The sequence below is a fragment of the Pseudorca crassidens genome, chromosome 12, assembly GCF_039906515.1.
Source record: "Pseudorca crassidens isolate mPseCra1 chromosome 12, mPseCra1.hap1, whole genome shotgun sequence".
Lineage (NCBI taxonomy): Eukaryota > Metazoa > Chordata > Mammalia > Artiodactyla > Delphinidae > Pseudorca > Pseudorca crassidens.
In genome coordinates, this window is record NC_090307.1 from 45799558 (window position 1) to 45815101 (window position 15544).

The 15544-nt window shown below is 36.9% G+C and overlaps 1 protein-coding gene across 1 annotated transcript in view; it reads left to right on the forward strand.

Moving 5' to 3' along the window:
- The window catches only part of DSC1 (desmocollin 1), a 28119-nt gene extending 20923 nt beyond the window's left edge, over positions 1–7196 (forward strand). The window contains 6 exon segments of the mRNA XM_067701375.1: positions 660–702; positions 704–869; positions 1256–1426; positions 2981–3102; positions 3826–4080; positions 5179–7196. Of these exon segments, the coding sequence (XP_067557476.1) occupies positions 660–702; positions 704–869; positions 1256–1426; positions 2981–3102; positions 3826–4080; positions 5179–5376 (955 nt within the window). The 3' untranslated portion in view covers positions 5377–7196.
- Positions 7197–15544: the final 8348 nt, after the last annotated feature.

Genomic DNA, 15544 nt, shown 5'->3' on the forward strand with positions numbered 1-15544 from the left:
AGTGCGTGAGCCAAAGATGAACCAAGGGTTCTGAGAAATGAAGGAGAATGTGGCTACCATTGTCTGTAGAAGTCGCAGCAGGTTTCATGCGGAGGTGATATTTGAATGGATTCTTAAAGGATAATAAGGTTTTGTCAGGCAGAGAAAAGAAACGTATTCCCAGCAGTGGCAATAGAATGTGTCAAAGCAGCACACAGGAAGGAGCACACCTACTGAGTTTGATGATCAGTTTTACAAAGTTTGAACAAAGAGTAGATGAAGAAAAAGCTCAGGAGAGGAAGTCAAGAAAGTGACTATGACCAAATGTAAAGTGTTTGTATTTGAAGCATGAATGTATGTTCTTCCTAAAGAAAGATGTTCTTCCTAAAGAAATCAATTTTCTTCTTAACTGGTTATTCCTTAGTGACATTACTTATAATCTCATACCTTTTAGTTTTAAAAAGCACCTCAAGATACCATCTGATACAGCTACCAATCTCCAAGGAAGAGTAATGTCCCTATTTTGTACTGGTAGCAATGTTATTTGTGGTTCGGAAAGTGTATGAAATTCCAGTTCAGACAACTAGTAGAAAGCAGATGTCAACTGTACATCATAGAGGTTGTTGAAAATAAACTTTAAGTGAAGAAATATCCTATTTTTTGTTTTTCTTATATAACAGATCTTGCACTGGAACATTAGTAGTTCTTTTGGAAGATGATAATTGATCACTCACCACAAATTGGAAAAGAAGTGACAATTTGTCAGCATGATAAGGATTTTGCTGTTCTCAAACCTGTAGATCAAGATGGACCTGATACTGGGCCACCTTTTCAATTCATTCTCGATAATTCTGCCAGCAAACTTTGGACAATAGAGACATTAACGGATGGTATGTAGTTATGTTAAACCTTCTAATCAATAGGAACTTAAGATGGTGGTCTAGATTTTCACCTTAGTTCATTATAATAAATAAATATTAATTTTAGTAAATTATTTTATTGATCCCAGAAAAAGGATAATACCTTGTTTTTTAAAGCAATGAATAATATACTTACATTTAGACTCTTGTTCTGGATACAAATCCATTTTAATATAATATTTGAATAATATATTAAATATAGAATAGTATAGGTAAGCATAGAGCAATGTCAGTTAATTTTCCTGGCTTTTCAAGAAATCAAAATCTGTCTTTTTTTCACATACGTAAAACTGCCATTCTTCGTGAACTGCAAAATCTTGATTATAACTATTATTCTGTGCCTCTCCAAATAAAAGATAGACATGGCGTTTCTGCAGAACACATGTTATCAGTGAGAGTATGTGACTGTACAATTCCATCGGAATGTAGAATGACTACTAAAGTTCTGAGAGATGCAAGGCAATCAAATGCAATACTTGGAAGATGGGCTATTCTTGCCATGGTGTTGGGTTCTGCATTGTTGTCATGTAAGTATAATTATCTAGAATGTGTTAGCTGAAATGTTATCTAATATTTTTAAAAACATATGGCAGTTCTTTACATCAATGACATTTATAGCCTTTGATAAATGTGTCCTTTTAAAAATCTTGCGTGGGGCTTCCCTGGTGGCGCAGTGGTTGAGAGTCTTCCTGCCGATGCAGGGGACGCGTGTTCGTGCCCCGGTCTGAGAGGATCCCACGTGCCGCGGAGCGGCTAGGCTAGGCCCGTGAGCCATGGCCACTGAGCCTGCGCGTCCGGAGCCTGTGCTCCGCAACGGGAGAGGCCACAACAGTGAGAGGCCCGCGTACTGCAAAAAAAAAAAAAAAAAAAAAAATTCTTGCGTGAACTCTATGGCTTGGGGTACTGACTCATAGAAGAATAAACCTATCGGTAAGAGCAGATTAAATTTAAAGTAATTTTCAGAACTATAGCCTTAGTTCTTCCAAGAATTAGCTGTGAGACACTGGGTAAATCATTTCCTCTTCTTTAAGTGCTTTTTTCCATGTGTGAAGTGAAATTAATTAATAAAATTAATGTTAAGATTCTCTCCCTTACAAAATATTATAGTCTCTCAACCAGTCACTTTCATGTAGTGAATGCACAAAAAGAGTTAGTGAAAAGAGTAGCTTCAAAATTTACTTAGATGTTTATGCTCAACGTTATTAATGTATATTAATGAAGTGATTTAGCATACATCTTAATAAGGCTCCAACGTGGGGGAAATGGTCATATGGTGAGCCACTGAGGAAAAGTAATGGATGCAAAGAATGCTAAGATTTTGCATTCTGCAAACTGGTTTTTGGAGATGCAAAAGTGATGGAAATCATTACCCAGGCTTCTCCCCTTCCTTCCTCCTTCCCTCTCTTCCTCTCTCTCTTCTTTCCTGTGTTTGCTCCTTTTCCCTTCCTTCCCCCCTTCTTTCTTTTTTTAACAATCTATTTGACTACATACAGCCTATTTGCATTTACAAACTTTTCCCGTAGTCTTTACTTTGCCTGTGTTCATTGATTTGTGTTTCAGGTTAAACTGGATATTCCTCTTAGCACTTGATGTACACTTTCAAAGCCAGGCACTGATTTTACATAATTGCCTTTCCTGTTTGATTTATGCCTAATGTTCTTTGTTTTGTGATTCTAAGATCTCTGAGTTGTTCTGTGTGGATTTTAAATACAAATAATACTAGCTTAAATTCCAATCAAATGAAGTTACTATTTCAGTGTGAGGAAATAAGGAAAGCATTTAATTCTGGACCTGGGAAGAGAGCTATTAATAAACTATGTTCACTTCATCTTTCTTCCTTTTTATTGATTTGTATCTTATTTAGCCTAATAACATAACCCCACTAAGACAGAGCTGGTCTGTATACTAATACATTTGTTAATATTCTGTTTAAAATTTTATGACCCAAAGAGATCTCAATTTATGGAACAGATTTTTAAAAGTTCTCTGAAGAAACTTTAAACTAAATCAAATGATTCAAATGATTTAATATATACCAGCATGAAAAAATGCTATTTTACTTATATATTTTTATTTTTTAGGTATTTTGTTTACATGTGTCTGTGTTACTGCTAAGAGTACAGTAAAGAAATGTTTTCCAGAAGATGTAGCCAAGCAAAACTTAATTGTATCAAATACTGAAGCACCCGGAGAAGAAGTGATGGTAAATCAGATTTCACTTTGGTTTGTATGGTGGTTCAATGACGACAGTTGATTATTATGTAAAATAGTAATAATAATAACAGCTAATGCTTACTGAGCACTTATTATGCCAAGCAGAGCTCCAAGTGCCCTGCATGTATTAATACACTTAAACTTCATAATTCTATTGTATTAGTTTCCTAGGGCTGCAATAACAAAGTACCGCAAACTGAGTAACTTAAACAATTGAAACTTATTGTCTCACAGTTCTGAAGGCTAGAAATTAAGAGATCAAGGTATTCACAGAACCATCTCCCTCTGAAGGTGCTAGGATTCTGTTCCAGTCCTCTGTCCTAGCTTCTGATAGTTCCTTGGCTTGTGACAGCATAAATCAAGTCTTCATATGGCATTCTGTATGTGTGTGTGTCTGTGTCCAACTTTTCCCTTTTGGATTAGGGACCCACCTTAATTGAGTATGACCTTATCTTAATTTAACTAGTTACATCTATAACGACCCTATCTTCAAATAAGACCACATTCTAGGCACTGAGGGTTAGGACTTCAACATATGAATTTTGTTGGGGGGAAGGGATACAACTTAACCTATAACACCTATGATACGGGTACTATTATTATCCTGATTTCATGCATGGGGAACAGAGAGGCACAGCAGGTAAGTGATTTGCCCATGGTGGGAAATAAATGAAAGAAAATTGTTAGTTTCAATTTGATTTATTCATTTTAGGAAGCAAATATTAGACTCCCCACACAGAAATCCAACATCTGTGACACAAGAATGTCTGTTAACACACTTGGTGGCCAGGGAGTCAAAACACATCAAAGTTTTGAGGTGGTCAAAGGATGCTACACTCTGGACCCCATCAAAGGAGGCAGACATCAGACCTTGGAATCTGTCAAGGGTGTAGGACAAGGAGTGACGAACACCAGCAGATACACATACAACGAATGACACAGCTTCACCCAACCTCGGCTTGGCGAAGTAAGTGCCAGTGTCTTCAAGTTCATATTACATGAAAGTAAACACTACTTATAAATCAGGATTTCCCCAAAAGTTTCCTCCTCATACATCTGGAGCTCATCACCTTTTCCTGTTGAATTATCATAGAGATAGATGGATGATAGGTCCAAACCCAAAGAGAAAAACGATCTTGTAAAGTTCAATTTTTAAAATAAGGTTTGCAAAACTTGATCTAGGAGTGGCATATGTAGGCATTTTATACTTTAGGACGTGTAAAAAGACTGATAGCTTCCTCCCTAAAAGTTGCCAGGAAAATCACCTAGAGTGAAATATTTGTTATGGAGTACTGTGCAGATCACAAATTATAAATATTTTTAGTATGTTGAATCCTCCATGTGGTTATGAAATCCTATCGCCATCAACCAGATAGATTGTTAAGCTTTTATGAGGGGTTTTAGCTCCTTGTTTTATGCTCAGATCAATCAACATAGACTAATATTAGCCAGTTAATGTATTATATTATTATAGGTATATAATAGTGTATAAACATAAGAATCATAGTTTATTTTGGTTTCCCCCAAATATGTGAAAAAGTTGCAGAGATACATTTCAGTTATACAATCTCATGTTTAAATAGGAAATTGTAAACTAGTTGTGTGATGTATGTGGAGCTTTTGTTTTCGTCAATGTCTTCAGTAGGAGCATTTATATATTTGCTATGTTTTAATAATGAATATAATACAGACAAATCATGTGCTTTTTTTTTTTTTTTTTTTTTGGCGGTACGCGGGCCTCTCACTGTTGTGGCCTCTCCCGTTGCGGAGCACAGGCTCCGGACATGCAGGCTCAGCTGCCATGGCTCACGGGCCCAGCCACTCCGCGGCATGTGGGATCTTCCCAGACTGGGGCACGAACCCGTGTCCCCTGCATCGGCAGGCGGACTCTCAACCACTGCTCCACCAGGGAAGCTCCCACGTGCATTTTTTATATGTAGGAATCCATTAGAGGACACACTCTGATTAAAAATTAAACAGTAAAAGGTAAATCAAAGACATTATTTTTATGCTAATATGTTTAGGTGTTTTTTTAAAAATAATAAAATGTGCTTTTTCAAAACAGAAGGTGTATCTGTGAGGAAAAGACAAGGAGCATAAACATTCTGAAGACTACGTTCACTCCTATAACTATGAAGGAAACGAGTCTGTGGCTGGCTCCGTTGGCTGCTACAGGGATCCGCAGGAAGAAGAGGGGTTTGAGTTTCTAGATCATCTGGAACCCAAATTTAGGACCCTAGCAAAGACACGTGTAAAGAAATAAGTGTGCCTTTTAATAGAGTAACATCTACGATGCATATGTAGGAGTTTATTGAATGTAAAATGACAGCAGCATCTGCTAAACTGTTTGTTTATTGGAGGTAAACTTCCAGTCATATAGATAAGGATACTATAAATACGAAGCTTCCTCTAATTCTCCTTGTCTGAGATAACGTCCATGTTCTCCAGAAATAAATGTTTCATTTGTTAATTTCCATTTATATGCATTTACATATTGCCCTTTCTAGGACTGTACTATGTGCTGTCTTGCACCTTCTATTTGAAAACTTATGTTACTTGGTATGCTCTGGAAGAGTATATGGGGAGCTAGTGAAAAGTACATTTTTATTTTAGATGAAAATTAAATATTTTCTTCACCGTCTTGGGGACAATTATGCTTTTAGAAGTATTGTCTTTGGTGCAAGAGAATTGCTTCCTCTATCTGCATGGCTCTGTGCTGAAGGATTTTTTAAACATTCTTTGATACAATCTCCAACTGGTGAATAAGGCTCATCTCCCACTATATTTTTCACCCTCCGGAGGTGCTCCCAGCTCGATCCTGAGATCTCTGTCCATGTGGATGCATCATCAGGTTCCTACAGGTTCTAGAATTGTTGGAAAGACATGGACCAGAACAAGCTCACAGCAATTTGAGCCTCTGAGATTTTTTTGAAGGATCACGTGAGAGGATTTCCATTAAAGAATTGCAGCCTTGATGCCCGTGGGTTGATTGAAACCCATAAATGTGTTTTGTTTGCCCACCATGATGTATTATTACTTTTTAAAAATATAAATACCTTGGCAAGGACATGCTCTCTCTAGTGTGACACGCGCCCACCATCTTCAAGCATTTGGGGAACTAGCCCAGCAGGAATTAGGCTTACAACCCTGATACACGGTGCTTAGCCCTTTGAGTATGCTAAAGATTGAATGACTATCCTACCCGGAGCTTAATATTCAGGCTGCGTTGGTAATCACTTTCAGAAAATGTTAAATCAGAAAAAGTGTCTGGCATATATATGTTAAAAAATTGAAATCTATTAATGCAATTCTTACCAAACATTTTTTGAATGGTGGTGGATTAAAAAAATGAGAACATGAGTTAATAAACTATTTTGAATATATAGCATTTTAATAGGACATTATATTTTATTAATTTAGAAAGAAACCATATGTTTAAATAATATTTTAATAGTGTTTTGTGCCAAACTCTATAGATTTATAAACATTAACTGTATATATCACAAGGATATTTCTCATTCAGACAAAAATAATTTTTTTAATCTATTAGCTAGTTAACCTTTGAAACAAATGAGTATCTGATTTTCTTAAATTTTGTGATTAGTCTCCTTACTGTTAGTCACAGTTTCTAAGTAAAGGGGTTTCTTGATATGACGTTGGATATTAGAGCAGAAAAGAAAAGTTTTAATAAGTAAGATTATATTTTAAAAGGTGTCCATTTTTATAGCCATTGTCAGTAAAATAATTTTGGAGAGTAATGCAATTTCTGGATATCTGTTATTTGATGTACATGTTACTCTGACAATGATACCAGTTTTGAAATTTTAAAATATAATATTAAAATTTTGGAAATATATAATAATAACGTGTTAAGTTATATTCTTGAATGTAGATGCAGTATGTTTGCTAAGCAATTAAAACTCACTAGTCAAACATTAACTGACATGTTTGTTTATGTCTTCATATTTCTTAAATTTAAGAATGAAAGAGAAAATTTGTATCTGAACATAAAATACAATTAAAGGTCAAAGGCTGATTTCTCAATCGGCAAGAGAAGACACTCTAAAACTATAATCAAAATTATTAGAAGGGCTTCCCTGGTGGCGCAGTGGTTGAGAGTCTGCCTGCCGATGCAGGGGACACGGGTTCGTGTCCCGGTCTGGGAGGATCCCACATCCCGCGGAGCGACTGGACCCGTGAGCCATGGCCGCTGAGCCTGCGCGTCCGGAGCCTGTGCTCCGCAGCGGGAGAGGCCACAGCAGTGAGAGGCCCGCGTACCGCAAAAAAAAAAAATTATTAGAAAGTGTAGGAAATGAATTTGTATTAAGCAGTTTCGACTATTTTAAAATTTTTTCAAAATATCGTTAAAATTTATCTCACAGAGGAACTATGATGCCTTTGGGTTTATTTAGGAAATTCAAAGTCATTCTTTATTTACACTCAAAATTAAATGTTAATTGTATGATTGATGAAATTTATGAAACTCTGCTGAACTGTTTACAAATTTAGTTTGTTAATAGAACATTGTATTTGATGGATTATTTCATGTAAGTTAATTGTCTGTTAATTAATTGTCAGTAAGTTAATCATTCTGAATTGTTTTCAAGAATTAAATCTATAGCTAGGGAAAATGTACAGTTAAACTTTCCTATCTTGATCAAGATCTCAAACTATTTCATGTGAAAAAATTCCATGGAAACACCAAGACAGATGAAAATTGATATAATTGTTATAAATGAGCTTTGTTAAATACTTCCTTAACTTTGCTGAGCTTTTAATTCCTCCTAGGTTTATTAAAAATATTTTGTAAAATTTTTTTTTTTTTCTTTTTGCGTTACGCGGGCCTCTCACTGTTGTGGCCTCTCCCGTTGCAGAGCACAGGCTCCGGACACGCAGGCTCAGCAGCCATGACTCACGGGCCTAGCCTAGCTGCTCCGCGGCATGTGGGATCTTCCTGGACCGGGGCACGAACCCGTGTCCCCTGCATCGGCAGGCAGACTCTCAACCACTGCGCCACCAGGAAAGCCCTATTTTGTAAAATTTGATATCTATGCATATGTTTACTCGTAGAAAATGGAATATGCTATGTTATTTGGAAAATGTTCACAATAGATGTTCTAGAGTTGAGGATTTTTATTATCATAGAGGAAAAGCTAACTCCATTTTGGTGTGTGTTAGTTATAAAAGTCCTGTACTAGTTGAAAATCCTCAATTAGATTAGGGCAATGAAACAAATTATGTATATTGCTACATGTTTCTGGTCTCTTTTATCTGCTTTTCTAATAAATGTGAAGGAACATTGCATTTGAGCAGAAACTGCCTTTGTCTTTCTACATAATTAGGTTAAAGAAAAGAGTACTACATATAGCAGGAGAAAGCACTACTAAGAATGGATAAAGCAACTACACGCCAATAAAAATTAAAAAAAAAAAAAAAAGAATGGATGGATCCTTGTATACTTTGTAGGGCCCAGTAAATTTAAGTGAGCATAGTTTTAAAAAACTCTTTGAAAGGATAGTGTTGCATAAAAAATAAAAACCACACTTGATCTCAAATCCTTGCCACTACCAATAAAATAATAACCACTTTCAAATATATAGATAGAATAATTGTGTAAGAAATGTTATGTGCAAAGTATATTTATTATATGCATTTCATGTGGATAGATCAAATTATTTTAAAATCTTTACTTAAAGTTTTTTGATTGATAGGAATAAAATGTCCTTTATAAAATCAATCTACGGAGTTAGACTTTGTTTATTTACTAACTTTAGAGAAAAAAACAATTAAAAATAAGTGTGACCTTCCTCCATATTTGGTCTGAGATACATAAGATTTCAAATTTTTAAAAATTTAGTTGTCAGAGTGCAACAATGAATACCTGTAATTGTGGAGTGTTTTTATTTGTCCATGTTTAGGGACCATTAAATGCTATAACATGGAATTATTATTAAAAGGAAATTTCAAGGCTTCCTTTGAGATACCTGAATTTTTACCTAGAATTCATACCAAAAATTCACATAGAATTATTTTCTGCCATGTATAGTTCAAGAAAAACTAAAAGGAACCCTCTAATCCAAAGTGGAAATGAAAGAATTTTCTTATTTTGACTTTGTCTCTCTTAAAATATGTAGAAAGCTTAGGAATTAAGAGTGGATGACATTTATATGGTTCATTCATAAAATTTAAAATCCAACTTCACAAAGACCTTCCGTCCATAGTAGGCGTTCTGTAAGAGAGCTAGGTTACTATTCTACATCCACCATATTTCTCACCTCTTTGAGATCCATAATGAAATTCTAAATCAGTGGTTCTTGAAGTGTGATTCCTGGACCAGAAGCATCAGCATCACCTGGGAATGTGCCAGAAAGGCTAATTCTTGGGTCTTTTCTCAGACCCACTGAATAAAAAACTCTGTGGGGGAGGCCTTGCAGGTGTTCCCAGTGTACAAGTTCACCTCTGTACTAGGTCTTTGCTACTCAGTGCTGTTCATAACACCTGACAGCAGGTGAAGAAAGTGGATTCAGGCCCCACCCCAGACCTAGTGAATCAGAATCTGCACTTCAACAAGCTGTCCCAGGAGATCCCTTTGTACGTGAAATTTGACAAGCACTGTATAGATGATCCCTTGGTTAGAACCTGCAAAAACTAATAGATGAACAACACAATTAGCCAATTAGAGTGAGTACGCTGGTAGTCTCAGGCAGCAGGTCTACGGCTGCCAAATGGTGAGGAAATTTGTCCCGGCTCACCTGGTGACCCCAATTCAAGGCCACATGTCTTCTGTCCACCCACACAGCAGAATCTCCCACCCTTCTCTGTGTTCTTCTGTACCTGAATAACTGTAACTGACTCTCTGTATACTTTGTACCCTATGGTTGCATATATTGGAGGGTATACAGTGGCACATAGGGTAACCAAATTTAGGTACATGGCATACTCACTGCCACTTTACTTAGTGAATATATTTTGCCAACCCATAATTGAGGAAAAAAAAATCACATTTTGACATTATTTTTGGTCAGGGTCTATCCAACAAATGTACTAAATTATGTTTAAAAACCAACCTGAATAACCTGGATAGTTTAAGCAATGCACTCGCAGTATCCTGAGATCATTTTGGCAAATAGATGACTTGATGTATTCTTTTCTTACTGAGCCAGTTCATCACCATGTATGTTTTTAAGCTTTTATTTTTCTGGGTGTAGCTGACTTTGAATATCATAGGTGTGGCTAGGAAGCTGTCAGAACCAGTTGTGTTTTACTGAGTAACCATATTCTGTCACGATTATTTCTTTTCATTTCAGACTGGGAAATCAGGCAGAAGGAAATGAAGACAAATTTTTAGAGTTATTTTAATCTTAATATTTTAATCTAATATTTATGTCATTAATATTAAATAGATAACAAATAATTATTAAAATCAAATATGAATTTGGTATTGATATTTTAATATTAAATACACTTGAAGTTAAGTATCAAGGGGACACTTGCCACTGACAAACACATGTCCCTTGATATTTTGTGACAGTTGTGACAGAGACTTCTGGTTGTTTACCAACTATCCCCTAACCTAACTCTTTCTTAGAGATGGACCTTGATTTCCTTCAGAATGGCTATGGGCCTCACTAAGAGACCAGTATTTCCCAATCCCTTGAACTAAGTGTGACGTGTCCTAGATTGTGGTCAACGAGAAGCAAGTGAATTGCTGTGTATGAAATTTCTGAGTAGGTGTTTTAAAGGAGCTGATTCAGCTGGAAGATGTTTTTAGGTTTTTTTGTTTGTTTTTATTTTGTTTTATTTTGTTTTTTGCATCCCTCAATTGAATTTCATGACTTCTAGAACACAGATGTGATGGCTGGTGCTCAAGCAGCCATATTATGATGCTTCAGATTGGAAACCATGAGCCATTTGTTGAGAATGGTGGAGCATCAAGCTAGAAGGAGCCTAAATCACTTGTGACTTTGTGGAGCCTCCAAACCTGCCCTGGTCTTCCTGCCTCTGGACCTGTCCACTTGAGTGACTAACCTTTCTGTGTTTAAGCAATGAAATTTTAGATTTTCTGTTAAATGTAGCTAGTCTAATCTGATATAGGGAGAGAACAGAGACTGGATGGAAATAATTGTTTTACTTAAGTCATGATTCAATCAACTTAATCTGCCTTGGGAACTCATTTTTTTTTGGCTAAGATTTCAAAAATGGTTGTTCTTGAAGATACTTCTGTGTCCTCTAAACAGTCTCAAGGCAAAATGAAGTATTAATTATTTAATGGAAGTCAAAAAGGTGTACGTTTTCTTCACTTGAAAATACTCTTTTCTGTTCTCCCTAAAGTCAGAAGCCTGACTTTGTCAGAAGGCATGGGTCTAGGAGTGAGGCAGTCTGGACTTTGCTGTTAACCTGTTGTATGATCTTTAACAAGTCACTGAAGCTCATTTACTTCAATCCCCTCAACTATAAAAAGGATTTTATTTGTTGGTTTTATAAGCCAAACTGACGTTCTTCAATGCAGCGATTATGTTTCAGTCATCACTGTGCTCTCCCTTACACCTGTGCTTGACAAGAGTTTTTGTTTGTTTGTTTTGTGTGTGTCAATGGTATATATATATATATATATATATATATATATATATATATATATGGCATTTAGTATTTAATTGATGCATTAAATTAAAAACTTCAATGAAAACATCTTCCCTAATTTTAAAACACACCTTTTAAGATTTAGCATACTATTTCCACTGCTTCAGTCTCTGTCCCTATAAATTGTGTGATCAAATGGATGTGTTCCTTTAAGTCTGAGGGATTCAATGTTTGGTTGCATTCTAATAGCTTGAGGCATAATCTCATTTTTCAGTTAATTAATATATAGGTAAATAAAAGCAAATACAATTTATTTTCCTATTAATTAATCCAACAAATTACATCATAGTCTAAAATATTTCTTATGCCAATTCAACTAGACTTCAAAATGAGTAAAGGTGATTTTAACAAACACAGGAAGTTGAGGAGGTTTCAGCGGGTGACAAGACACTTTTATGGTTTTGCTGTATGACAAATGGTGATTCCACATGCCTATTAACTTAGTTGGAATTCTGCTCTTACACATTAGAGGCTATATAAAAATGTATTTTAAAAATGATCTCAGGACTTGTATTAGACTACTTGGTAACAGAAATAAAGTGGCTTATTTATTTATTTAGACATCATGAACCACCTGATCCTGCCTGCTCAGGGCACAAAGCCAGTAGCCAAAGCCAGAACCCTGGGCATCACCCTTGACTCTTCCCCCTCTGCCCTCCCCCATCCAACATCCCACATAGAACTACAACCAGTTCGCTCTACCTCTTAATTATCTCTTAATGTAATCAATTTCTTGTAAAGAATCAATTTCTTATAAAGTGGTTTAAATAGGCAAAAGTTCATTCTCACTAATGTAAAACAAGTTCAGAGTCTTGGACTTACAGGGGCTTCTTTATTTTTTTTAATTTTTTATTTTTTTCGGTACGCGGGCCTTTCACTGCCGTGGCCTCTCCCGTTGCAGAGCACAGGCTCCGGATGCGCAGGCTCAGCGGCTATGGCTCACTGGCCTAGCCGCTCCGCGGCATGTGGGATCCTCCCGGACCGGGGCACGAACCCGCGTCCCCTGCATCGGCAGGCGGACTCTCAACCACTGTGCCACCAGGGAAGCCCTACAGGGGCTTCTTAATATCATCAATGTCCCAGGAGCCTTCACTTTTTCTGCTCAACCATCCTTTGTACAAATTGCTTCACAGTCACAAGATGGTTCATGCAACTCCAGCTATCACGTCTGAGTCTGAGGCAGAAAAAAAGAGGAAGGAGGAAGACTTTCTTTTTAGGGAGCGTTTCCAGAAGCTCCCTCCAACAACTCCTGCCTACATATCCTTGGGAGAACTTAGTCACTTGTCCATCCCTAGCTGCAAGAGAGAGTGAGAAATGTGGTTTATCAGCTGAACAAAATCAGGGCACTGTAACTAAGGAAGACGTTTAATAATGATAGGAGGTAATCTGGGGGCAAATATGCAGGAGAAATATTGTTTCTTATTCTTAACCAGTGTTTCCTGCCCCAGGTCAGTAAGATTCTTAGCAAAATATTTATTCCTTATATAATGATTTGCAGGGCAGGAATAGAGACGCAGACATAGAGAACAGACATGTGGATGGGGGGGGCGGGTAGAAGGGGAGGGTGGGATGAATTGGGATATTAGGATTGACATATATACACTACCATGTGTAAAATAAATAGCCAGTGGGAACCTGCTGTATCGCACAGGGAGTCAGCTCAGTGCTCTGTGATGACATAGTTGGGTGGGATGGGGGTGGGAGGGAGGTCTAAGAGGGAAGAGATATATGTGTACATATAGCTGATTCACTTCGCTGTACAGCAGAAACTAACACAACATTCTAAAGCAACTACACTCCAATAAAAAAAAATAGTTAGTGGACTATGTAGTAGTTTGAGTGGCTCACACTCTTTCACATGCCAAGTTTTACAAAATACTGCAGAGCTAAAGCTTATTTTAAAAGTGACATAAATAAAACCTCAGTTTTTTTCAGAGATTTAAACCTGATTACTTCCTTAAACCATATGTGGTCTGCAAATTTTGGGGGGTTTGGGGGGAGGAGAGGAGAAGATTTTACAGTTGAAAAAAATATAAATAAACTGCTATATTAAAAATCAGGATATTTCACCCCAAATGCAAATTTGTGACTTTGCTTGAAAAATTGGCGGGTCTGGCAACACGGAGTCCATATTCCCAAAGACCACCAATTGCTTGGAAGTGACAAGTGACTTTCCCAGTGTCTCTGCCAGTGCCAGAGCCCTAGGAGGCTTGCCATTTATGTCTCAGATAAGAAGGCTGTCAATTGCCATTTATCATGACACTTGTACTATTGTTTTCTGAAGGTAGATGTAGGAAGGAAAAGAGATGTATTTTTTGTGCTCTTATCTTCACAAAAGCAGAATAATAAAAAGGACTGCTCTTTTCAACCAACCTAACTTATTTATTTTGATTACTTTCCTGGACCCTGCAGGTGTTAAAGGCTATGACTACTTACACTATATGAATTTTCAATATAAAATGGATTATGTTGTCATTTGGTGTACAATATAATTTGTTTCTTCATTATGTTCATTGTTTTCTCTCCCCTCCCCACATCTGAGTGTAAGCTCCATGAGGGCAGAGATCTTTGTGCTTAAAACAGTGTCTGGAACATGGAGGAAACTCAGTAAATGCTTGTTGAAGACATTTACTGAGCACCTACTATGTGCAAGCATTACAGGATACTATCACAAATGTTATCTCATTGAAAATATTAATAACATACTTCCAAGTTTAGGTGTTTATTATTCCTTTTCCCAGCAAGAAAACTGAGGCTGGGAGAGGTTAGGTGACTTAAACAAGATCAGACTGCTAGGTTTTCATAGGGCAAGGATTTAAAGGTAAGGCTGACCAGTGATTACCCCCTGAACATTTCTCCTGAAATGGCCTTCTCAGGTCCATACTACAATGGAAAGTGTTTTTAGCTTATCAATCCTAAAAGAAAAAATACTTCCTATGAATCTGTGTTAAATATTTTACATACATCCTTCTACAATGTAAATTTCAATCTTCAGCTGGTACATTTCTGTGGGAAGGTGGAAGACACAGAGTCTTCCTCACATTAGAGCCATTCTCTCCACAGCGGAATCAATGGGTTAAACAGATAGATGGCTTTCATTTGGAGTTGCCCTAACTATTCATATCCTGATAATGATCAAGTTTGCGTCTTCAGATTGGATGTCTCTTTTGAATTCCACATCCATATTGCTTACTAATTATTCCAGCCTGATGGCTCACAGAAATCTCAAACTCAGTACCTTCAAAAGCAAATTATTTAACTCCTGCACAAACTAGCACTTTCTTGCTGTTCCTACCTTTGTTACTAACAATACTGTACACTCTTTGTCCAAACATAAATCAAACCCAGAATTCTGCAATTATTTGAGTATATAAAGAATAGAAGGTTAATGCACTCCAGAGGAGAGAGATTTATAAATGAAATAATTACAACACTTTGGTCAGATAACCAATTACAGAGGCAGATATGAAAGCTGCAGAAGACTCAAAGTGCTTCCCCTCCATGGGGAAGTAGGGAAGGCTCCCTGAGCAAAGCAGAAGACATTCTAGATGGAGCGGAAGTAAGGCTTCCCAGGCCAAACAAAGCCAAAACAACCAACCAAAAGCAGAACGAAACAAGCAAAAAACAAGATCTACTAAAGTTCCAAACAACACAAATTTAAAACCACTCTTAGGGAGGTTGGATTGGAGGGGTTGTAGAGCTGGAAGACCAGTGAAGGTGGTCCAGATGAGAGATGAGGGATTAAACACAGCAATGAAGCTGGAGACTGATGTGATGTGAAGGTTTATTTT